This window comes from Lampris incognitus, chromosome 10 (assembly GCF_029633865.1).
Source record: "Lampris incognitus isolate fLamInc1 chromosome 10, fLamInc1.hap2, whole genome shotgun sequence".
Lineage (NCBI taxonomy): Eukaryota > Metazoa > Chordata > Actinopteri > Lampriformes > Lampridae > Lampris > Lampris incognitus.
In genome coordinates, this window is record NC_079220.1 from 33,652,119 (window position 1) to 33,676,562 (window position 24,444).

The window sequence follows — 24,444 nt, forward strand, 5'->3', positions numbered from 1 at the left end:
CCAGACGTTTTGTTACCGCTTCTGTTGGAAAGCTCCACAGACACATCGTGACCATGATTACATATTCCCATCACTTTGAGAGACTCTACTACTACTACTACTACTACTACTCCTACTACCTCTACTACTACTACTACTACCACCACTATCACTACTACTACTACTACTACTACTACTACCACCACCACTACCACTACTACTACTACCACCACTAGCACTAATACTACTCGTAGTAGTAGTAGTAGTAATGGTAGTGAGCCTCTCTTTTCTTAGTCTGAAAGAAGCATAGAATGACAACAGCCACATTTACTGAACCATTTCTCCTCCCCCTCCCTCTTCTACCCCATTCCTTTCTTTTACTCTCTCTCCTCTCTCTCTCTCTCTCTCTCTCTCTCTCTCTCTCTCTCTCTCTCTCTCTCTCTCTCTCTCTCTCTCTCTCTCTCTCTCTCTCCCCCTCCTCTCCTCCTTCTTCCTCTTCTTCTTTTCTCTTGCAACTGCATCATTGCTAACCAATAACATCAAAATCTGAGATGGAGATTGCAAATCTGGGGTGAAGTTGTTTTGTGAAGTTTCTTTGGTGTCATTTTCCTCGTGTATCTCTTTGTATCTTGTTGTTTGTGATGCTGCAAAAGAAATGGCAGGGATCACTGACATGGAACATTTGAACTTTTACCAATGTGATCAAGTACTTGAAATTACAGCATACCGTTTGATGCGTTTGGATAAACACTTATCGATCATTTCTCTTTAGCCAAACATCTTCTATTTTCCTTCCATATGCCAGTATCACTATGACAAACTGCTGTCTCTCACATTACCCCTCTGTCAGGTTTCACACTCTGTTGTACATTCAGTTTGACTCCAGCTCAACACCATTACTTTTACAACATGCCAGCCCATCTACACATTCTTTGGCCATGCAGCACTTTACTGGGACTCTTGTTCGCGAGAGAGAGAGCAAGAGAGAAGAGAGAGAGAGAGCGAGAGAGAGAGGCCCCCTACTCATAATATTGTTCAGTCTATTTGGATACTGCCCAGAAGATCATCGTAACTGTTCCCATCAAATTCCCATTACAGCTCAAGGAGTTCCCCTCGACCATGTTCTCAGGACACTGAGAGTTGATCCACAACAGGACAGGGCATCTCCCCCCGCCCTCACTGTGCGGGATTTTTAACCCACCATCAGGTGGTGCTGCACAGAGCCGTGGCCAGTGAGGATTCCTCCCATGTCAGCTGATTCTGCTGGTTTTGCAAAGACTAGAGAGACAGAGATATAGGAGGAGGAGGCAGGGAAAGAAAGAAAGACAGGACTCAGGCAAAGGTTTCCAAAAAGTCATAAAGCTAAAAGATGAGGGAATTAGTTTGAACGTGTCTTCATTAGGAATAAGTTTCACTGCTGAAACAGTTGGTGTCAGTTATTATTATTATTATTATGGCAGGTCCTGCTGCTGATCACAGAGGAGTGTAAGTACAGTAGAGGAGTGAGACAGTCAGACAAGGGCTTGTTTGAAGAGAGCTGAGTGGGGCTGGCGGGGGTCCAGCGAGAGTGAGAGGGGGCACAAAAGATGCCTGTCAGAAGGCCCTGCGGTTGTTTTTCAGTGTCAAATCGTACCAAGAGCATGCTGCTGTGGCACTCCATCCATTTGCATAAGAGGCATGCCAGCAATTCCTGCTCTTTAACCCCCTTCAGATTAGAGCTCATCAAACCATAGTCACTAAATCCACCACAACTGGAAATTTCAGTGACATACATTCAGTTACATACACTACATGAACACAAATCCTGCCAGTTATTAGGTATTTTTTAACATTAAAGTTTCTCCTGCTACATTTTTGATTTTAAAACTCAGTGGCTGAAACTCAACCCTAAAATACATTATCAATCTGGTAGTTCAGCCTCTGAAGCATTATTGCTTACATGCAAGCTGAGATTAACTGCCAAAAATATTCATTGCAAAACAAGCTATGGGACACACAGTGGAGGGCATTGAACACTGGTAAGAGCCCTATATGACTGCTTAAAAACACAATCCAATAGAATGGACCCACACATTTTTAGCATAACACATTCTATAACATAATTCTGATGCCACTTACCTGTTTCCTTTGAGATCCTGCATGATCAAAAAAGTAAAAATTCCAAACTTATATCTAATCCAGTTTCAGGAATCAGTTTGAGTAAACTCTCTGCAGATGCTTCTGTGTCTGAATGTTCCCTGTGATGGCTTTGTTTTGTTTGGTCTTTTCGTGTTGTGGAGTTAACCGCCAGCCCCCCCATCCGGCGGTGAGATCCCCTCGCTCCTAGAGGGTCTTGCGTTTGGGGAAGAGGGCCTTCCGAAATGAGGTGGTGGTGGTGCCTCTGCTGAATGAGGCGCTGCCCAGGGAGATCTTGGTCTTCCCGCTGGTGATGGTGGAGGAGCCCAGAGACGTGGTGCTCCTGCCTCTCGTAATGGAGGAGTTGCCCATGGCAATCTTGGTCTTCCCCCTCTTGATGGAGGTGCTGCCCAAGGAAAGGGCCGTCTTCCCCTCGGTGATGCTGGTGTTGCCCATTGAGGAGAAGGTCTTCTCGCTGACCCTGATGTGGTGGCGGCTTTTGGGGCTCACACGACAAAACGCATCGCAAACTCATGCAGCACACCCAAGTCTGCAAGCCCCTTGGGAGTGATAGTAGCAGAACCTACAATCCAGACCAGACCAGAATGCTAAGCGTGGATAGTGCTACCCCCGTGCCACATAATGCCTCCGTTGAGCTGGTAGATGTGGGCTTTGGAAGGCCACCTACCACCCATGTGTCCCCTGTGAATGGACAGAGGCAGCCGTAGGTGGACACAGCCTATCCTGGGGGGGACGGTGACAGTGGAACAATTGTCCTGTTGCCACGACGACACCGAACAGCTGAAGGAGACATTGTTGCAAAGGGAACAAGCTGTGGTGACATCACAGTCTTCTAAGCCATTGTCCCCTATTTTCCACTGATTGTAAGACATTGCCTCAGTGTAAAACATGAAATACCGTATGTGAAATGAGATGTACAATCTAAGACTTGACAAATAAAGGGCTGCATGTTTGCATGCGTTCTACACATTATTGAGGCTTGAATGTTACTCTTGCTTCCTTTGTGTAGTTTGTCTACCTTTTTTACATGGATGTAGCTCCTTTAATTGTATTTCTTAATCTATTTGTGTCCTGGTAGTTGAATGCAACGTACTGGAGTTAGCATAGCATCGGGGTGTATCATGCAATATACAATATAGTTCAATTTGTGTATAGAACAAAAAGATAACAAAACAAAGCAGTGTTTAAACATGGTTACTTTTATGAGCAGCGTTACATCAATAAATCTTTACAGTCATCTAATTCCAATCTATTTTGCTGTTGAACATATGGTAGCTAATTATTGAGAGGCACACACACTTCAGAATAGAGACCTGAATTATCAGCATGCAAAATATGACATGCTCTTATACCAAAGGGGTGGAGGTAATATAATTACTGTACACACACAATATGCAATACAAGGTCCTGAGAAGAGCAGTGCTAACAGCAGGCTTGCTTTTGTCTCTGCATACATCACACACAGCTACTTTACATTTTGCCTCTGCCAACACACCGCAAACCACCATCTCATCACTGTCACGTTGGAATAACCATCCCAGTTTAGCTTCAGAAAACCTCAATCACTGTCATTCCAAGTCTGTTAAATCTAAAACTCACGTAACTTGTACTTTCTCACTTGAGAATCACCACCCAATGTTGATCTGAGTGTTAGATGAATACCCATAATGCCATCAATTAATCAATCAATCAAGTTGTATTTTTATAGCGTTTTTCTAGCTGCAACAGCCACTCAAAGCGCTTTGTTGACATACAGCTTCACATACAACCCCTGATGCACTTTGATCAGAGTCAGATTGGTTTTGTATTGACTTATATTGCTACTGACCTGTTGAGACTGACATCTCCCAGTTCTGACTGTGTGCACAGTGTTCACATGTGAAAATCCCAATAGATGTTTCTGTGAGTTTCTTTGCCCCTAGTGAGGGTGGATCTGACCACAGACACAGACTTGGTTCCATGGGTGAAAGTCAAAGTGGTGAGAGAGCTTGTGATCTCGCCCCGTGTGACAGAAGTTTTGCCCACCGCTATGGTGGTGTTGCCCAAGGTTATGGTAGTTCTGCTCCAGGAGATTGAGTATTTACCCCAGGAGATGGCGTACTTAGTCTTCAGGATTGAACTCTTGCCTTTAGTGAAGGAGGTCTTACTGGATAAAAATGTGGTTTTCCACTCATTGTTAGAATCTCTCTTTGACTGCTTTGCTACCTTGGGTGTCTTAACCTTGGCTTCTGGGGTCCCGTCCATCTAGGGTGTCCTTCGCTTGGACATTAACGCTTTACGAAAGGAAGTGGTGGTGGTCCCGCGGCTGAAGCTGGCTCGTCCCAGTGCTACCGTTGTCTTCTGCCTTTGGATAGTGGAGTCTCCCATGGAGGTGGTGGTCACCCCCCTGAAGATGGAGGTGTTGCCTAAGGAAACGGTGGTCTTTCCCCTGGCTATAGAAGTTTTGCCCACTGCCAGGGCAGTCTTGCCCTCGGTGATGCTAGTGTTGCCCATGGAACCGCAGGCAGCTACCCCTAGCCGGTGCCTGGAGCCTGACTCCTAGCATACACACAGCATGGCCAGCCACCAGTTGTGGAACAGGGGTGAGTGTGCGAGGTCAAGTGCCAAACTAAAACTGTGGCAGTAGCTGCCCTAAATAGATCACACCACCATGTGCGGAGGAGGGGGAATGAGGGCGTTATCTGATCATTCTTTGATTATGGCCGGTCCTTTAGAGAGCCAGAGTGACCTGGAAGCCTGTGACTGACAAAGGCTGCAGCGCCGCCGACCGTGTCATCTGCCATTCCTGGAGACAGGGGGGCGATTGTGTTATTGTCATGACAACTTTTCCACAGGACTAAAGGGTACATTGTGCCATACACAGGACAATTGGGATGATCTCAGTAGTAAGATGGCATGGCTCCCAAAAAAAAAAAAATCCTCTTCCCAACTATTGTTGCAAAATTCACACACAGAAGTACATTTGTCTGCTGAGCGTGTGCAATCGTGCTGTTTTCTTACAGTACACGCTTCCATTATATTGCCTTGTGCCTTTCTCAGCAAACAAAAAGATTCCCTCACACACTAATAGCACCCATGCAAATTTTTTCATATTGGCATCTTGTATTTTTCTCCCCCTCATTCCTCTCCCTCTATTCTTCTCTTCCAGATTCTCGGTGAAGACTCTCCTGGAAAAATACACTGCAGAGCCCATAGATGACTCGTCTGAAGAATTTATCAACTTTGCTGCCATTTTAGAGCACATCCTCAGCCACCGCTTCAAAGGTAACACAACAGGTAACATATATCGCAAGAGGAGATAGGGACGATACAGTTCATCCGTCGATTCAGATGTTTTTAAATGTGACATTAAAGATGCAGCACATGTCATATCTAATTTACAATGTTATTGATAGTAATAGTAGTACACAATAGTATCGTACACAATGATGCTAAAGACCTTTAGCTAGGAAGATGGAATGAAGTGGATACCATAACTTATACCATAATACCATAATACCATAACATCTTGGGAAGATGGCGGCACACATTCCTGTTTGAGGCGGCCTCCCCCAGTACCATCCATGCAGTGTCTTTATCCACGTCTGCATCTAAGTTTGTCTTCGTTTGATGGCTGGGAGACTTGGCGCTGAATCGGCTGGGAGAACTTGGTCTGCTGAGTCCTGTAGGCCCAGGGGCCACGGCCCTGCCTGGAGCTGCACCCGAGGAGGAAACACCGAGGGGGTTTGATAGGACGCAGAAGCGGGTCAGGCTAAGCTAACTGCTAGCCCATGTAGACCGGCAGTTCCGACAGTAAACCTGGCTGGCGTTCGTTCTCCTGGACAGTGATTTTTTTTTTTTTGGGATATATTTGTTAGTTTGGATATATGTGTTCCTGTAGTTCTTGTAGTTTTTGGATAAGTGTTTTTGTCTTTGTGTTGCACTGCTGTGGGCTGGGGGAAATGATGTATCATTTCATTTCATGTGCACAAGTGCATGAAATGAAATGACAAATAAAGCGTTTCTGATTCTGATAACCATCTGCGAACTATGCTGTTGGTGTGTTGCCCTGTTCACGATGTGGACTTCTGCCGGAGCAGATATAAGCCATTGCTGTATTTCAACCTTGGAACAGGATCAGGAGGGTGGTTCAGCTCAGATGGGCAGCGCAGTTTCTGGGAATATATCCGGCTGGCATGCAGCAAGGTGCAGAATAACTGCATCACCAGCATAGAGAACATTGAGAACATCAGCACATCAAGGGCCAAGGTAAGTATAGTGTTTATGTGTGTTTGTGTGTTTTTATGTCATTGTGTACTCATCAGCTGATGAGTGCGTGACGCATGAAACAAGCTTGTTCTGCTATTTATTAAAGTTTTTTCCTACATCTATCTTAATGTTCCGCTCCTCATTTGTTGAGCACTTTTATGAACACCATTTATGGTTTCCAGAAAAAAAAACACGCTATATATATATATATATATATACTACCGTTCAAAAGTTTGGGATCACCCAAACAATTTTGTGTTTTCCATGAAAAGTCACACTTATTCACCACCATATGTTGTGAAATGAATAGAAAATAGAGTCAAGACATTGACAAGGTTAGAAATAATGATTTGTATTTGAAATAAGATTTTTTTTACATCAAACTTTGCTTTCGTCAAAGAATCCTCCATTTGCAGCAATTACAGCATTGCAGACCTTTGGCATTCTAGCTGTTAATTTTTTGAGGTAATCTGGAGAAATTGCACCCCACGCTTCCAGAAGCAGCTCCCACAAATTGGATTGGTTGGATGGGCACTTCTTGCGTACCATACGGTCAAGCTGCTCCCACAACAGCTCAATGGGGTTCAGATCTGGTGACTGCGCTGGCCACTCCATTACCGATAGAATACCAGCTGCCTGCTTCTGCTCTAAATAGTTCTTGCACAATTTGGAGGTGTGTTTTGGGTCATTGTCCTGTTGTAGGATGAAATTGGCTCCAATCAAGCGCTGTCCACTGGGTATGGCATGGCGTTGCAAAATGGAGTGATAGCCTTCCTTATTCAGAATCCCTTTTACCCTGTACAAATCTCCCACCTTACCAGCACCAAAGCAACCCCAGACCATCACATTACCTCCACCATGCTTAACAGATGGCGTCAGGCATTCTTCCAGCATCTTTTCATTTGTTCTGCGTCTCACAAACGTTCTTCTTTGTGATCCAAACACCTCAAACTTGGATTCATCCGTCCACAACACTTTTTTCCAGTCTTCCTCTGTCCAATGTCTGTGTTCTTTTGCCCATCTTAATCTTTTTCTTTTATTGGTCAGTCTCAGATATGGCTTTTTCTTTGCCACTCTGCCCTGAAGCCCAGAATCCCGCAGCCACCTCTTCACTGTAGATGTTGACACTGGTGTTTTGCGGGTACTATTTAATGAAGATGCCAGTTGGGGACCTGTGAGGCGTCCGTTTCTCAAACTAGAGACTCTAATGTACTTATCTTCTTGCTCAGTTGTGCAACGCGGCCTCCCACTTCTTTTTCTACTCTGGTTAGAGCCTGTTTGTGCTGTCCTCTGAAGGGAGTAGTACACACCGGTGTAGGAAATCTTCAATTTCTTAGCAATTTCTCGCATGGAATAGCCTTCATTTCTAAGAACAAGAATAGACTGTCGAGTTTCAGATGAAAGTTCTCTTTTTCTGGCCATTTTGAGCGTTTAATTGACCCCACAAATGTGATGCTCCAGAAACTCAACCTGCTCAAAGGAAGGTCAGTTTTGTAGCTTCTGTAACGAGCTAAACTGTTTTCAGATGTGTGAACATGATTGCACAAGGGTTTTCTAATCATCAATTAGCCTTCTGAGCCAATGAGCAAACACATTGTACCATTAGAACACTGGAGTGATAGTTGCTTGAAATGGGCCTCTATACACCTATGTAGATATTGCACCAAAAACCAGACATTTGCAGCTAGAATAGTCATTTACCACATTAGCAATGTATAGAGTGTATTTCTTTAAAGTTAAGACTAGTTTAAAGTTATCTTCATTGAACAGTACAGTGCTTTTCCTTCAAAAATATGGACATTTCAATGTGATCCCAAACTTTTGAACGGTAGTGTATATATATATATTTATATGGAGAAAAGTATTGGGACACACCTCTTAATCATTGAATTCAGGTGTTTCATTCAGACCCATTGCCACAGGTGTATAAAATCAAGCAGCTAGCCATGCAGTCTGCATTTACAAACATTTGTGAAAGAATGGGTCGTTCTGCAGAGCTCAGTGAATTCAAGCGTGGTATTATCATAGGATGCCACATTTGCAATAAGTCAGTTTGTGAAATTTCTTCCCTGCTACATATTCCATGGACAGCTGTCAGTGGTATTATTGAAAAGTGGAAGCATTTCAGAACAACAGCAACTCAGCCACGAAGTGGCAGACCATGTAAAGGGAAATCTTAATGCTTCAGCATACCAAGACATTTTGGGCAAGTCTATGCTTCCAACTTTGTGGGAACAGTTTGGGGAGGGCCCTTTTCTGTTCCAGCATGACTGTGGCCCAGTGCACAAAGCAAGGTCCATTAAGACATGGTTGGGTGAGTTTGGTGTGGAAGAGCTTGACTGACCCGCACAGAGCCCTGACCTCAACCCCATCGAACACCTTTGGGGTGAACGGAGATTGCAAGCCTGGTCTTCTCATCCAACATCAGCGCCTGACCTCACAAATGCTCTTCTGGATGAATGGGCAGAAATTCCCACAGACACACTCCACAGTCTTGTGGAAAGCCTTCCCAGAAGATTTAGAATGGGGTGTCATAAAAGTCCTGTAGGGTAATGGCCAGGTGTCCCAATACTTTTGTCCATATAGCATGTGTGTGTGTGTGTGTGTGTGTGTGTGTGTGTGTGTGTGTGTGTGTGTGTGTGTGTGTGTGTATATATATATATTTATATGCAAGGAGCACAAGGGAATGAGTCAGAGAGTGAAAGAGAGAACAAAAAAACAAAAATTCTTCCTGCTCAGTTTTACCTTCTCCGTGGTCATTCTGCAGGGTCGGGCATGGGTCCGAGTGGCACTGATGGAGAAGCGTCTGTCTGAGTATGTGGCCACAGCCCTAAGAGACACACGGACAACCAGGTCAGACTCACCGCTATCCATAGAGCGAAGGAGTCTGCTCACTATTGCCCTCTGAACCTATTCAGTGGCACTAGTATATCTCGTCATCATCAGTGTTTACTCCACCACTTGTACATCTGAAGGTTTGCACTCTTTGTTCAGTGAGTTTAATACCTCTTCACATGGCAGGAGGTTCTACGATGATGGGGCCATTATGCTGAGAGAGGAAGCCACAGTTCTGACCGGCATGCTGATTGGGCTCAGCGCTATAGACTTCAGGTGAAGGCCTGTCATGTACTCTAGTGAAAGAGCTCTTCTTCAGCATTATAGACAAACTACCCTGGCCTTTGATACCCAGGGCTGGGAGGAATACTTTAAAAAAACTGTTTAGTTCCTGAATACTGAATACACTGTCCTAAATGCAATCAGCATTTATTCAGTTAGGATGCTAAGAGAAGAGCAACTTATTCAGATTACATTTAGAATACAGCTTCAAAGGACATGTATGAAACAGTTGTGTTGCCAGATGAATATGATTTATGTCATATTTTTGCTTTTTCCTTGGTTTTACTGGTATCTCAGTACCATTATTTCAATATGTATTGGCCATCTGCCTATTACTGCTGTGCACTACTAAGGTGTGGCACGTGCAGGCTGTGCCAGAGAATGTACACACTGGATCTGCATGCATGCACACACACATGCACAAACACACTACATGAATTATGGATACATAGACTAACTGTGGTAAGTTAGATGTTTTCCCTGTGTTTTAGGGTTGCCGAGTTGCAGACTGCAGCCTAAGACATCCGTTTAAAAGAAATTTTCCTGCCATTTGGTTTTCAATTTTGCGTGGAGCTCGTGTTCACCTGCCAACAAAATGTGAACACATGATCCCAGTCATAATGTCAATGCCAATTAGGAGGAAAGCGTTCCAAAACTATTCTCCACAAAATGTAGAAAGGTCTGAATACTGGTGTTTTGAAACGTAATGTCGGCTGATATTTTTTAGTCAGAATATGTAATGCGGTGGCAGGGTGGCACAGGGGTAGCGCGATCACCTAACATCAAGAAGGTCCTGGGGTCGAGCCTCAGGGGTTGTCCAACCTTGGGGGTCGTCCCTGGTTGTCCTCTGTGTGGAGTTTGCATGTTCTCCCCGTGTCTGCATGGGGTTTCTCCGGGTGCTCCAGTTTCCTCCCACAGTCCAAAGACATGTAGGTCAGGTGAATCGGCTGTACTAAATTGCCCCTAGGTGTGTGTGTGTGTGTGTGTGTGTGTGTGTGTGTGTGTGTGGGCGGGCCCTGTGATTGCCTGGTGGCCTGTCCAGGGTGTCTCCCCCGCCTGCCACCCAATGACAGCTGGGATAAGCTCCAGCATCCCCACGACCGTGAGAGCAGGATAAACTGTTTGGATAATGAATGAATATGGAATGCCATGACTTGTATTCTGTTACAGCCCAGCCCTGTTGATACCTCTCCAAGACAAAGTACTTTTACAATGTGGGGACCCATCATTAATAATGTTTTAGTACATTTTTCAAGTATTTCTGTGTAGAGTTAAACCATTAGTCCTCTTCTCTTTCTTTTAAAAATTACCCGCCATGATTTTGCTCCCTTTTTCTCTCTCTCTGACAGTTTCTGCTTGAAAGGGGAGGTGCTGGATGGCAAATCTCCAGCTGTGATAGACTACACCCCCTATCTGAAGTTCACTCAGAGGTGAGGCTGCCGAGGTGGTCCACTTATGAATTCATAGTAGTTGCTGGAATGGCAATATGCTGCAGCCGTTAGCACTGTGTGTAGTTTACATGAAGCGTTCATGATCCTGTGAGCAAACTGGACCACTGAAGTTTCAGTTAATAGGAAACAGCCAAGAGGGAACAGGATAAACCTTTGGTAATGACATAAAGTAGAACAAGGATGACATATCAAAACAATAAGAACAAATAGACCTCAATGAGAGTGTTTAGGCAGGTAAAACCAGCTGTTTTCATCGAATGTTTTGAGAGCATGTTAAGGGAAATGTGTTGATAAATGAGAAGTTCACAAATCCATGTAAAATTTTCTCACATCTCTGCTTGCGTAGCTATGACTACTTGAGTGATGAGGAGGACCGCCGCAGTGTGGACAGCAGCAACAGTGAAGAGAGTGTCCCAGAGCATCCCTACATCCCTCTGGTCACAGACGAGGAGAGCTGGAGCAACAAATGTCGCAAGATGGAGCAGAGGTTTAAGATCGTCTACGCCCAGAAGGTGACTCCACGACTTGACACTTTGGCTTTACCGTCTCTAAACTCCCCGATGTCTGAGCTGAAGTGGAGCCATCCCCGGTCAGGTCATTGTACCTCCCCTCTTTGTACTGCTTTTATACAAACTTGTTTGTCATTTGCCTTAGGGTTACCTGGAGGAGCTGGTGCGCTTGCGGGAGTCCCAGCTGAAGAATGTGGAGGCAGAAAACAAGTGTCTGAGGTCCAGGGTGGAGGAGCTGACACGTCAGAGCCAACAGGAGAAGAAGGAGCTGGAGGCCATCGTGCTGGAGCTTCAGGCACAACTGTAAGAATGCAAAAGCAAATTCACCCCCTCCCAAAAAAAGCACTTGCTCTGGGCGTCCAGGTGGCATAGCGGTCTATTCGGTTGCCTACCAACATAGGGATCGCCGGTTTGAATCCCCGTGTTACCTCTGGCTTGGTTGGGCGTCCCTACAGATGCAATTGGCCGTGTCTGTGGGTGGGAAGCCGGATGGGGGTATGTTTCCTGTTCGCTGCACTAGCACCTTCTCTGGTCTGTCGGGGTGCCTGTTCAGGAGGGTGGGGGAACTGGGGGGAATAGCGTGATCCTCCCACGCACTACGTCCCCCTGGTGAAACTCCTCACTGTCAGGTGAAAAGAAGTGGCTGGTGACTCCACACGTATCGGAGGAGGCATGTGGTAGTCTGCAGCCCTCCCCGGATCGGCAGAGGGGGTGGAGCAGCGACCAGGAGGGCTTGAAAGAGTGGGGTAATTGGCCAAATACAATTGGGGAGAAAAAGGAGGAAAAATCCCCCCCCCCCAAAAAAAGCACTTGGTCAACCAATTAGCCAGTTAGCCTGTGTTACATGTCATCTCGCTTCTCTCGTTCCTCTCATATCAGATTTAAAAATTAAAAAAAAACTACCAAAAATAAAAACAAAAATCAAATAAGAACAGACAACATAGAGTACACTCTTTCTCTCTCCGATGCATCAACATACCAATAATATGCGTGTTCAGGTTGATATTTGCATAACTAAATGATTTCTTTTAACAAATATTGGCATAGCCATGTATCATGTACCACATACCATGAAGTGTACATGTCGAGTACAGACACAGCTGTCAGTGTTTGGATTGGGATCATGGTTTGTGGAGTTTGCCATCTTCTCTCTAACTTACCCCTCCTGTCATTCTTAACTGTCCTATCTATTCAAGTAAAAACTGCTCCAAAATAATAAAGTTTTTTTTTACTTTACTTTATTTATAGTTTTTGAATTATAGTCAATACAACATACTAAATCCCCATTTATCCCTCCCTCCCCACCCACACCACCCGCCCCAAGGCCCTCCAGATATAGAAGACAAACATAGACAGATAGACAGAGGGGGGAAAAAGGCAGACACAGAATACAAAGCATGTTTGACAGTACACAACAAAACAAACACAGGGACATTTTGTGCATCATCAGATCCAACTGGCCCGTTTCCAACCTTGTAGTAATATTGATAAAAAAAACACCGCTGGTAAGCAAAACACAGCCTCTCAACAATTTCTATAAAAGGGGACCAAGTCCTGGTAAATTTGTCGTGGGATCTAATTCAATTATACCTGAGTTTTTCCAATGGTAGTCTGGAAAGCACTTCCTTATCCCACTGTTCGAACGAGGGGGGTTTATTTGACTTCCATCGCAGAAGAATAAGTCTGCGGGCCAGGATCGAGGCAAATGCTATGGCATTTGCCTGAGGAAAAGTAACTCCATGCTCTAGGGGAGGCACACCAAAAATGGCGATAATGGGGTTGGGCGCTATTAGCTTCCTGCATATATGAGAAAATGCCTCAAACATCTGCTCCCAGAAACTGGTCGGAGATCGGCATGCCCGGAACATGTGAGCTGTAGTAGCCGGACTATGTTGGCATCTCGGGCACTGTGATGGCCACACTCGCAGCCACACATTTGCCTATCAGCTCGGTCCCTTACATGCACCCCGGACTGACATTAGGGTATATTTTAGCAAGTCTCTCATTCGAATAGTGCAGACGATATCATAAAGGGGTTTTACCACTTGTTCTTCCTTCAGCTCTGCCCTTATTCCCTGTGAGTCCTCCCATTTGGCTAAGGAGCTCTCCATCCCCCTGGTCCATCAGTGGTCCACCGTGAAGAACAACCAGGGTGACGTCAAGCTGTTCCGCAGGTAAACTCACACGCATTGCTGTTATACTGGTCCAACAGACCTCTCTTGTTGTCTGTGAGTCGATGGGTTTATTTATGGTGTTAATGACATAGTATCTACACAGTACTAATTTGCGCCTTGTTATTCACCAATTCAGGAGGAGTTTCCACAGTTTTGAGCAGCTTTCTGCTGAGGTCAGCCTGAACTCGGATTCCCAGAAAAATGGGAGACAGAATGGGGATAGTGCCTGGTCCTCAGCAGGTACAGAGACTTTCAGAACACATCACAGTTCCATACAAACACCAAACAGGTGCAGGGATCCAGCATGTGGGTTTCGTTGTGTAAAGTCTGTGTTTTACAGACAGACACAAAGCTACTAACTAACACAGCGGCTTTCAAAGTGTAAGAAGGTGAGCCTCCCTTCAGACAGCGTCAAGTCACCTCCCCCATTTTAATAAAAGGCATGATAATAATAGTAATAATAATAATAATAATAATAGGGCGGCATGGAGGCACAGTGGTTAGCACAATTGCTTCACAGCAAGAAGGTCCTGGGTTCGAGCCCTGGGGTAGTCCAAGCTTGGGGGTCGTCCCGGGTTGTCCTCTGTGTGGAGTTTGCATGTTCTCCCCATGTCTGCGTGGGTTTCCTCCGAGTAATCCGGTTTCTTCCCACAGTCCAAAGACATGTAAGTCAGGTGAATCGGCCGTACTAAATTGTCCCTAGGTGTGTGTGTGTGTGTGTGTGTGTGTGTGTGTGTGTGTGTGTGTGTGTGTGTGTGTGTGTGTGTGTGTGTGTGTGTGTGTGTGTGTGTGTGTGTGTGTCGTCTGATGGCCTGGTGGCCTGGCCAGGGTGTCTCTCCGCCTGCTGCCCAGTGACTGCTGAGATAGGCTCCAGCATCCCTGCGACCTTGAGAGCAGGATTAGTGGTTTTGATCATGGATGGATGGATGGATAATAATAATAAAGTAATTAATAATATAATCTATTTTAAAATAAAGGGTTGTAATCATAAAGGGTCTGAAGATTTTTATTTTGAACACTCAGTCGTAATACAATCTCCCACATTTTAATAAAAATCAATAAAGTGGTTAAGAATGAGTATATAGGTCAATGGCTATTTGTGCATTAACAGAATGGAGATGATGAAAATGTTCACAACCCACTGGTGCGCAACGCTGCTTCCCCACACCATGCGGAAGGGCTTAAGGTGGCTTGTTAAGTGAAGTTTAAACGCGCTGTGGGAACAATGCAGATTGCTCACTCTTTAAGCCTACCATGGATAGCCTTCTTCACCTTAATGGGAGCCATGAATCTGCGTCCTAGAAAATCTCAATTTTACACGTACATAGTCATACTTTCTGCGGCGTTCAGACATTTTTTTTCTTGTATTTCCCTTCTTTTTTCCGTGCCCCCCCCCCGAAACTCTTTGTCGCCCCCTAGGGGAGGCGGGCCTCACATTTTGATAAGCTCTGCACTAGTGCACAGTTTCAGTGGTACATGTATGTACATATACAAAGACATGTTTGAGCCGTGTTCATGGCGTGTTTTTCGTGTGGGTGGTATAAGCAGTGAGGTTTTCAGAAGCTTGTGACGTTTCATTGTTTTGTTCTGCCCCTCCCCCCCCAGGAAAAGACTGCACCCCTTCCATGCTTGGTTTGTGTGGCTCGCTGGCCTCTCTGCCAAGCTCTAAGTCCCTGGCCAGCCTTAAGTCCAGCGAGTGCTTAGTCAACATCAGCATGGAGCCCAGCCCTGCACTCTCCCCCAGCTAGGAAGCACAGAACAGACCGGAGCAGAGCTCTGAGCAGAGCCGAGCCCCCAGCTGACCCAGAGCCCACCCAACCCTATCAGAACCCCCAGCCTGTTTTGCCTGGTGATGCTGCGTTGACCATGAAATCTCCACCTGACTGCAACTCCCTCGCGACTACTATCATCCGTGTCATCAACCCACTCAACGCGACTTCGCATCCTTAGAGCACACCGAGAATTAGACGGGAAAGACTCACCGCCACCTCTGGATTTTTGTATGAATGGACATGAAGTTGCAATGAAGCTGAAAATATGCATACTTTCTTCATTCCTTGCTTGCCTTTCCAACAGTACTCCGTGCACAGACTACTGGTTAGTTGTATCTGTGAGTCTGCTCAGTCAAGATCATGCGATGCCTCTGGAAGATTTTGGTTTCATAAGTGTTTAAAGAATCCTTTTTTCTTTTTTTCCTCTCAACTTCTCTGAATGTTATCCTTCCATCCATCACATTATCTGTGTTAGTGTCCTCTTGCTGTTATACGCTTTCATGTCAAAATGTATTCAAAACAGCAGTTACAGCTCTTTGGGTGCAGTCAGAACACTTGAAAAGAAAACTGATGCTTATGCTCAGAGATATGGAATATTTATATAGAAGACTGCATTGTGCACAATGTCTGATGTACACCGGTAAAGCTTATTAGAACTGCTTTAACAAAAGGTGCGTCTGATGACTGTGGCAGAGGTATTGATATCAAAACCTGGGGTTTCCCACACCTGAAATGCCATATCATAATCCTGCTTGAGTAATCAAACAATACTTACTATTACAGAAAAAGAATAAATCTGTACAGCGATGTATTGATTCTACCAAACACTGCCACTGCTTATGTTTATTCATCTTAATTTCTCAAATCAGGCTTTGTGTTCATTTTGCAAGTACACATTTGATTACCAATATTTTTGTCACAATACACTGACTTTTTCCGTTACGTCTACCACTGACTGTTTAAAAGATGCATGACTTTAAAATGTTAACATGGACACAGCACTCATGTTCTCTTCGCTAAGCAAGTAAGGAAATGTGCATGATGCAGACTAGGCTGTGTGTCCCTGTAAAAAACTGCTTGCTGTGTTTTTGTATTGTTCTCTATGGAAAGGTCATCCTTTGAGCACCTGGGGCCTGTTTCAGAAAGCAGGTTTTACAAACTCTGAGTTTAAACCTGAACTCTGGGTTGATTAACTCTGAGCTGCCAAACTCAAAAGAGTTTTTGGCTTCAGGACCACTGATATGAGTTAGGCCGGCACGGTGGCGCAGTGGTTAGAGTGGTCACCTCACAACAAGAAGGTCCTGGGTTCGAGCCCCGGGGTAGACCAACCTTTATGGGTCATCCCAGGTTGTCCTCTATGTGGAGTTTGCATGTTCTCCCCATGTCTGCGTGGGTTTCCTCTGGGGGCTCCAGTCTCCTCCCACAATCCAAAGAGAGGTAGGTCAGGTTAATCGACCATACTAAATTGCCTCTAGTTGTGAATGTGTGTGTGTGTGTGTGTGTGTGTGTGTGTGTGTGTGTGTGATGGCCTGGCGGCATGTCCAGGGTGTCTCCCCGCCTGCCGCCCAATGACTGCTGGGATAGGCTCCAGCATCCCCGAGAGCAGGATAAGCGGTTCAGATAATGGATGGATGGATGATATGAGTTAGTTCAATCAACTCTGAGTATCTTCACTCTGAGTTAAGCGTGTGCATGACGACTATAACAAGCCATCATCAGTGGAGCTCCAATACTACGATTCATCATGGCAACTGGCAAAAAAAAGGTCATCCTACTTCACCTAAGGAGTTAGAAATATTAATGAAAGCATATGCAGAATGAGTATCTACTACTACTACTACTACTTTCGGCTGCTCCCGTTAGGGGTCGCCACAGCAGATCATCCATTTTCATCTCTTCCTGTCCTCTGCATCTTCCCCTGTCACTTCAGCCACCTGCATGTCTTCCCTCACCATATCCATAAACCTCCACTTTGGCCTTCCTCTTTTCCTCTTCCCTGGCAGCTCCATATTCAGCATCCTTCTTCCAATATACTCAGTATCTCTCCTCCACACATGTCCAAACCATCTCAATCTTGTCTCTCTTGCTTTGTCTCCAGATGTCTGAGCTCCTCACCCTATCTCTAAGGCTGAGCTCAGACACCCTACGGAGGAAACTAATTTCAGCCGCTTGTATCCTTCAATGAAAACAGTGGGTGACATATTGCTGAAGGCATCTCTGGAGGAAACTCATCTGACCCAATCACCCCCCAGGACACAAAGGCCTACATAAGATGTTAGTTATTCAAATTCATGATATATGTACATTCATCCTTTTGCCAGTGTTAGCTCAGTGATGCCCACCCATCCATCTTAAGACTCGGCACACTGCTTTTCTTGTAGCAGTACAATTATTTGTAATTGGCTGCTACTTTGTCAGATTCTTAGTTGTCTTTCAGATATCATAATCTATTTTAAGGTCACTCAGATTTATATATTTGAAGAAAAAAAACTGATGTGGCCCACATACTGTTGTAAAAACAACATTCAAATTAGGTGGGGCACTTTTCTGGATAAATTTATATTTTAATTGTCTAATCTTCATCTTCTAAAGGTGTAATCTGTCTGGTGGAGCTTTCTGCCATAACAGACCTCCAGGCAGTTGTAAGTACTCTTAATGAGTCACAGATTTTTCATAATGGGTTAGAATAGAACAAAAAATTTGTTAATTTTCCTTACAGGAGGATAATGAAGACACCTTGTCAGCGGTCACAGAGAGGGAAGATACAGAGAGGCCTATTGAGGTTAACGCCTTAAAAATAATATCTAACAGTTAATGATAGTATTGTACCATACTAAAACTTGCACCTTCTTTTTCCCCAACAGATCAATACTGGAAATTACAATGAGGGAGGTGGTGCATCCACCTCCACAGCACAGTTTACCTCAGTAAGATGTTGTTCAGCATTGGCCCATGACTTATATTGAATCTAAGTAGTCCTGGCTCTGTGAAATTCAATGTCATTTTTATGTGATCCTATATCTCCATGTAGAACAGCTGTACACGGTGTACTCAGAGAAACAAATTGAAAAATTAAAATTTAGAAATGGATCACATAAGGCCGCAGATGCAAAAGACAAAAATAAAAATACAACTGCTGGACGACCAAGGCGGTCATTATGACCGTTTTGGATTTTCAAAGTTTAATAACTTTGTGGAAAAAAAACAAAGAAAAAAGATACAGACCTGCCGCTCCCCGAATGCTCCTAAAATTGCATATATTTCCATTAAAAGGAGTTTTAGATCAATTGCACTAAAAAAAGTTATGATAAGATCTACATAAAACGACCATGACCGGCCAAAATGACCGCGCGTAATTTGTCCGTCATGGCGCGCGTCATGTCGGGTTACCCACTATTTATGACGTGTGTTGGTCGCGTCATTTCCTTAGTAACGTTCATTGCTCTATCCTAGAAACACACCGGGGTTTTACAGTGCAGAATAATAGTCCAAACTCAACTTATTTCCAACATGTTTGGGTACAACCACCGTTTCAGACGCACCATGACGACCACCGATGCGTTGCAGTATTTACAGGAGTCGGACAGCGGCGATTCCGATGCAGGTGAGCTGTCGGAGGTTGAGAGTGATGGCGAGCATTCCTGGGTGGATGAAAACAGGTCGTCCTCATCCTCATCCGAGGGTGAATGTGATTCTCCACCAACGAAAAAGAGGTCTGTGCTTCCACCGGAGACTACGGACACAGATGATGTCATGCCCACGGCTGACGGAGCTGGTGTTCCCGATCTGGGTGTGGAAAAGGGGAAAGACGGGACGGTGTGGAAGGTCCTCCTGCCAACTGATCGTCCTGGGAAAAGGAAGACCCACAATGTGATCACCGAAGTTGCCGGCCCCACGGCGCACGCTAGGCGCAACATTGATGGTGCGCTTGCGTCCTTCGTGTGTCTAGTTGACAGTGACATGCTGGCGCACATCGTGGCATGCACTGTAGCGGAGGCACGTCAGCAGCTTGGTGGTGGCTCATGGAACCTGACAGTGGCCGAAGTAAAGGCTTTTCTCGCCATGCTTTTTATCCGGGGCGCACTGTCTAAAGGCATGGAGTTGGCCAAGATGTGGTCTGAAAAATGGGGCGTCCCGTTTTTCAGGGAAACCATGTCCAGGAACCGCTTCAAGGAGATCATGCGGTTCCTGCGATTTGACAAAAAGGAGACCCGGTGTGTACGTCTGCAGGATGACAAGTTCGCCCTGATGTCGGCCACCTGGAACAGGTTTGTAGAGAACTGCATAGCCTGCTACAAGCCTGGTGCAGACATCACAATAGATGAGCAGCTGTTATCCACCAAGGCCCGGTGTAAATTCCAGCAGTACGCGGGCAATAAGCCAGACAAATTTGGCATCAAATTCTGGCTGGCTGCAGATGTAAACAGCAAATACATGCTAAACGGGGCTCCTTATCTGGGTAGAGATGAGACGCGAAGAGGTCTGCTCTTAGGAGAGAGTGTGGTGTTGTCCCTGGCGGCTCCATACCTGGAGAAGGGGAGAAACATCACAACAGACAATTTCTTTACGTCCCTGAGGCTGGCCAACATCTTACAGAAAAAGAAGACCAGCCTCGTTGGTACCCTGGGGAAGAGGAAGCGTGAGATGCCTCCCTCCGCAAAAGAGAAAGCAGAGCCGTTCAGCACCAAGGTGCTGAAATGTGGCGACGTCACACTCACCATCTGCCAGGGGAGGCCAAGTAAGAATGTGTGCATTTTGAGCTCCGTGCACACAACCGTGGGCATCACGGATGGGCCGAAGTCAAAGCCGGAGTCTGTCACGTATTACAACAACACCAAGTACGGTGTGGACGTCTTGGATCAGATGGTACGCATGTACTCGGTGAAAAGTGGTACCCGCAGATGGCCGGTAGCGGTGTTCTACAACATCTTGGACCTGGCTGGGATCAATGCCCACATCCTCTACAAGGAGTGCACCGATGCCAACATAACCCGGAGGAACTTCCTGCTTCTACTGGCGGAGGAATTGAGAGCGGAGTTTATGAAGGGGAAGTTGGCACAAGGTCCCAGTCAGCAGCTGAAGATCACAACACCGCAGAAGACACCGAGGCGGAGGCAGTGTCAGGTTCGGAGGGGCTGCAACAAGAACAAAACATGTGAAATCTGCTCCAAATGCCACAAACACGTGTGTGGCAGATGTGAGCGGAGGAGAGACGTGGTTTGCATTGCCTGTGACCCCTAATTGTGGTAGTGGAGGAGCTTCCCAATACGTGTCGGAGGGCATGCGTGCGGTGGAATTGGCGTTGTTTGGAACTTTTTGAGTGATTATTTTCAGTTCGTCTTTTATATTTCACTTTTTATAGGGCTTGTTATTTTTCTTAGATTAGCTGTGTGTTTGCCTTCTTTTTTCATAGAATATAGAGTTTAAGAATCAGCGGTAATTCTGACCGCCCGTGGTCGTTCTAATAGATTTTAAGTTCCGGTCGTTGTTTGGGACTGTTTCAATGGTTATTTTCAGTTTTGTTTGGTTTTTGTTTTTTGTTTGTTTTTGTTTTTACATTTCACGTTTTATAGGCCTTGTTACGTTTGTTAGATTAGCAATATACGTATGTTTTCCGTTTTGTTTTTCAGGTAATATTTTCACTTTTTCAATTCTGCTATTCAAGTTTGACCATGTCTCTTTGAAGTTTAAATTGTTTAAAAATAGTATCATAGTTGTTAAAATGTTAATTTTGGTGTCCGTCGTTCCCTAACAGACATACTAACATATGCAATGCATTAATATTAATATTGCAACTGGGTATTTATCTTGACAGAATATAAAAACCGCCGGTCATTCTGGCCGCCCATGGTCGTTTTAGGTAGGAGTGAAAGGCCAGTCATTCTAGTATTAAAGGTGGTATCAGATGCCCACAGGTGGATGATTTTACTTGTTTGAACAGAATAAAAAATATTAACTACCATACTGCATTTGTACTTGGAGGAAATAAAGAAGGCTTCATAAAAAGAGAGGCTTATTGTCTTTATTTGACACTGGGGAGGTGATGGGTGAATCAGAATGATAGTAACATATTGTGTCTCTGACTCTCTTCCGTCTTCTTTGTCAGCGAGGTGGTCAGGATCATTATCAGGATCATTCACTGGTTAAGCAGGACATTGATCTCCTCTAACTGTGGCAATGTTGTGGAGAATTACATGTGCCACAATAATGTCACATGTTCTTTCTGGCATGACCCTGGTAATCTCTACTCTGGCTTGTGTCCTGCCGTGAGCCAAGTTATAACACTGCTGCAGGCCAGGCTCAGGGTAAGGGGTCAGCAAATAGGGCGAGTAGGGGTACCCCCCTGTCACCGAGCAGGTGACCACAACTCTCTCATGATAATACGAGGATACAGTTTAAATGTTCAGCTGCAATTAGAGGAAACAAAATATTGATTATAACAAGATATAGCTAAATAAAGTATATGCTATTTATCCACGTATCAGACAGCAGAAACGACATGACTGCTCAGTAACCGTCTACATCAGCTCTCCTTATTTTTGTCACTCCTTTTTTACATGTCATTTTCTTACCTCTTCCTTCTACTGCCCCCCCCAGTGGGCAGCGGACTAACTACAAGATATAACATCCCTCCACCCCTCATTGAGCATAACCATTACTTTGAAATAAACTCCCACGAACACTCATAGATGAGTAAATATGGTTCTAACCAAATAACATCATATTCACTGAAAGAACAATATAAAAGCAGCTAACTCAGAGTGAGGGTAGACTGCCTCAGCTCTGGTGGACTCAGAACAGGGATTATCGTGCCCCAACAAGTTCTGGTCACTCTAACTACAAATCAAGTTTTTTCATGGGGTTTCCTTGACCTACAGGAACAGCGAGGGCCCTCGTACCCTATTTCCTCCTCCCTAACATCAGGCTCATTATTGGGCGGCTGAGGCGGCTGCTCAGCTTCATTTCCACCCCCCCACCCCCGACAGCTTGTGGTCGTTGTACCTGGTCGCCAGGCTCTGTATACGGTGGCTGAATTGACTGTTCAGCTCGATAGCCATCAGTGTCCCAGTCGGCCTCGGGGTTTTACCACTGGTCTTCCTTGAGCAGGTGGCGTCTGTCTGACTTTCTTCTTAATAATAGGTGGTCCACATGACGTCTAAGCACCTGACCTTCCACCTCTACTCTGTAGGAAAGAGGACCTGTGTTGGTGATCACCACCCCGGGTAGCCATTTCTTATGGCATGTGAAATCCCTTACCCACACTTCTGTACCTGATGCCAGTGTTCTGGTGGGCCTGGTGTTGTTGTTTTTTTTCTTTTCTGCAGATCATGCGCTCTTGGTTCTTGAACACTTTAGCATGGGCATCTGGGCTTAGCAGGTCAAACCTGGATCTGACAGGACAGCCAAATAACATCTCTGCGGGTGACCTGCCTGTTGTTGCATGTGGCGTTGATTTGTATGCCACCAAGAACCTTGATATGCGTGTCTTTTAGCGATCCTCCTGATCCCACGGTTTTCTTCAGGGCCCGCTTAACTGGTTGGACAGCTCTTTCAACTAACCCATTTGTGGAAGGCTTGTAGGAGGCAGATGTTATGTGTCTTATGCCATTGGATGTCAAAAATCCCTTAAAACTCAGCACTCATGAAAATTGCTGCATTGTCTGACACGACCATATGGGGAAGGCCATGAGTGCTGAACATCTCCCTTAGGTGCCTAATTGTTGCTGCTGACATGGCTATTCGGACAAGGTACACTTCAAGCCATTTGGAATGCACGTCTAAATGGACCTGCATAGTCTATGTGAATGTGTGTCCATGGTTTGCCAGGCCATTCCCAAGGTGAGACTGATGCTTGGGGAGGGGTGCTGCGTACCTGTTGACATGTGGTACAGGCTTGCACTATAAATTCTATTTCATTATTCAATCCAGGCCACCACATATGAGCACTGGCTGTTGCCTTCATTCTCGAGATTCCTGGGTGTGGTTCATGAAGCTCCTCCAGCAGGGTTTCACGAGCTTGTGGTGGCACCACAACACGAAGCCCCCAGAGTAGAATACCATCTTCCACACAGAGCTTAGCCTGCCTTCTGAAGAATGGGCGTAAAACCTCAGCTGGGCAGGTGGCAGGCCATCCCTCTTTGATGAAGCGAAACACTTTAGCAAGCAAAGAATCCCTACAAATCCACTGCTTCAACTGATGACTGGTAATAGGAGCAGTCTGAAGGTGTTTCAATAAGCATGTCAGCTCGGTTGGCCTGTGTGTGTCCTTGGGCATTTCTGGGAGGGGAAGCCTGCTAAGGTCATCAGCGTTTGCAATGGAGGGTCCTGGCCTGTATCTGAGGGTGTACTGATACTGAGCCAGTAGTAGTGCCCAGTGTTGAAGGCGCAGTGATGCAGCTGGATGAATATTTTTTAGCTTACCTTGTAGTCCCAGTAGGGGCTTGTGGTCAGTTTGGATGGTGCAGTTATGGCCATATACACATATTGGTGAAACTTCTCCACAGCAAAAATTACAGCTAGCGCTTCTCTCTCCAGCTGAGAGTAGTTCTTTTCTGCTGGTGACAAAGAGCGGGATGCAAAACAGATGGGCCTTTCAGCAGTGTCGATGCTGACAGTAGGTCCTTGGACCTCTGGAATGCTACATACTGTTGAGATCCTCACACCCATTTTACTCCTGTCTTGAGGAGGTAATGAAGTGGGGCTAAGACTGATGACAAATCCTGAAGACACCGTCCATAGTAATTAATCATTCTTAAGTAAGCCCGCAGCTCTGTCACATTTTTGGGCTCTGGGGCCTCTTTGATGGCTCTTACTTTCTTCTCCAGGCGCTGGAGACCGGCAGCAACCCTGTGTCCAAGATATTCAACTGCTGGAGCCATGAACTCACATTTGGGCTTTTTCAGCCTGAGTTCTGCTTCCTCTAGTCGTGTTAAGACCAGGTCCAGATTTAAAAGGTGATCTTCCTCTGTTGCTCCCGTGATGAGCACATCATCCAGGTATACCACTGTGTGTGGGATCCTGGCCAGTAAGTTCTCCACTGTCCTCTGAAAAATTACAC

General features: G+C 45.4%; 2 protein-coding genes and 1 long non-coding RNA gene across 3 annotated transcripts; 2 read left to right on the forward strand and 1 right to left on the reverse strand.

The window, feature by feature from the left end:
* Nucleotides 1-368: 368 nt before the first annotated feature.
* Nucleotides 369-2,268, reverse strand: LOC130119089 (uncharacterized). Its single transcript, XR_008810821.1, has 2 exons — nucleotides 2,098-2,268; nucleotides 369-1,257 (listed from the first exon to the last, which is right to left on the reverse strand). It is a non-coding gene; the product is annotated as an uncharacterized LOC130119089 (long non-coding RNA).
* A 1,621-nt stretch (nucleotides 2,269-3,889) lies between these two features.
* Nucleotides 3,890-15,846, forward strand: LOC130119808 (RUN domain-containing protein 3A-like). The gene is made up of 13 exons (XM_056288403.1): nucleotides 3,890-3,905; nucleotides 4,038-4,255; nucleotides 4,364-4,588; nucleotides 5,070-5,379; nucleotides 6,230-6,363; nucleotides 9,131-9,216; nucleotides 9,385-9,474; nucleotides 10,830-10,910; nucleotides 11,278-11,443; nucleotides 11,586-11,743; nucleotides 13,501-13,614; nucleotides 13,751-13,854; nucleotides 15,220-15,846. Exons 1-13 carry the CDS (start codon nucleotides 3,890-3,892, stop codon nucleotides 15,360-15,362), a joined length of 1,845 nt encoding a protein of 614 aa, XP_056144378.1. The 3' UTR covers nucleotides 15,363-15,846.
* Nucleotides 15,847-18,929: 3,083 nt separating this feature from the next.
* On the forward strand, nucleotides 18,930-20,627 carry LOC130119810 (piggyBac transposable element-derived protein 4-like). The gene has a single exon (XM_056288404.1). The coding sequence runs from the start codon at nucleotides 18,930-18,932 to the stop codon at nucleotides 20,625-20,627; it is 1,698 nt and encodes a 565-aa protein (XP_056144379.1).
* The last annotated feature ends 3,817 nt before the right edge of the window (nucleotides 20,628-24,444 follow it).

Coding starts and splice junctions, on each gene's coding strand:
- LOC130119810 (XM_056288404.1), top strand. CDS start 18,930: ATGACGACCACCGATGCGTTGCAGTATTTACAGGAGTCGGACAGCGGC.
- LOC130119808 (XM_056288403.1), top strand. Junction 6,364..9,130: donor TCAGCACATCAAGGGCCAAG/GTAAGTATAGTG, acceptor GTCATTCTGCAG/GGTCGGGCATGGGTCCGAGT. Junction 11,744..13,500: donor CTGGAGCTTCAGGCACAACT/GTAAGAATGCAA, acceptor TTCTTCCTTCAG/CTCTGCCCTTATTCCCTGTG.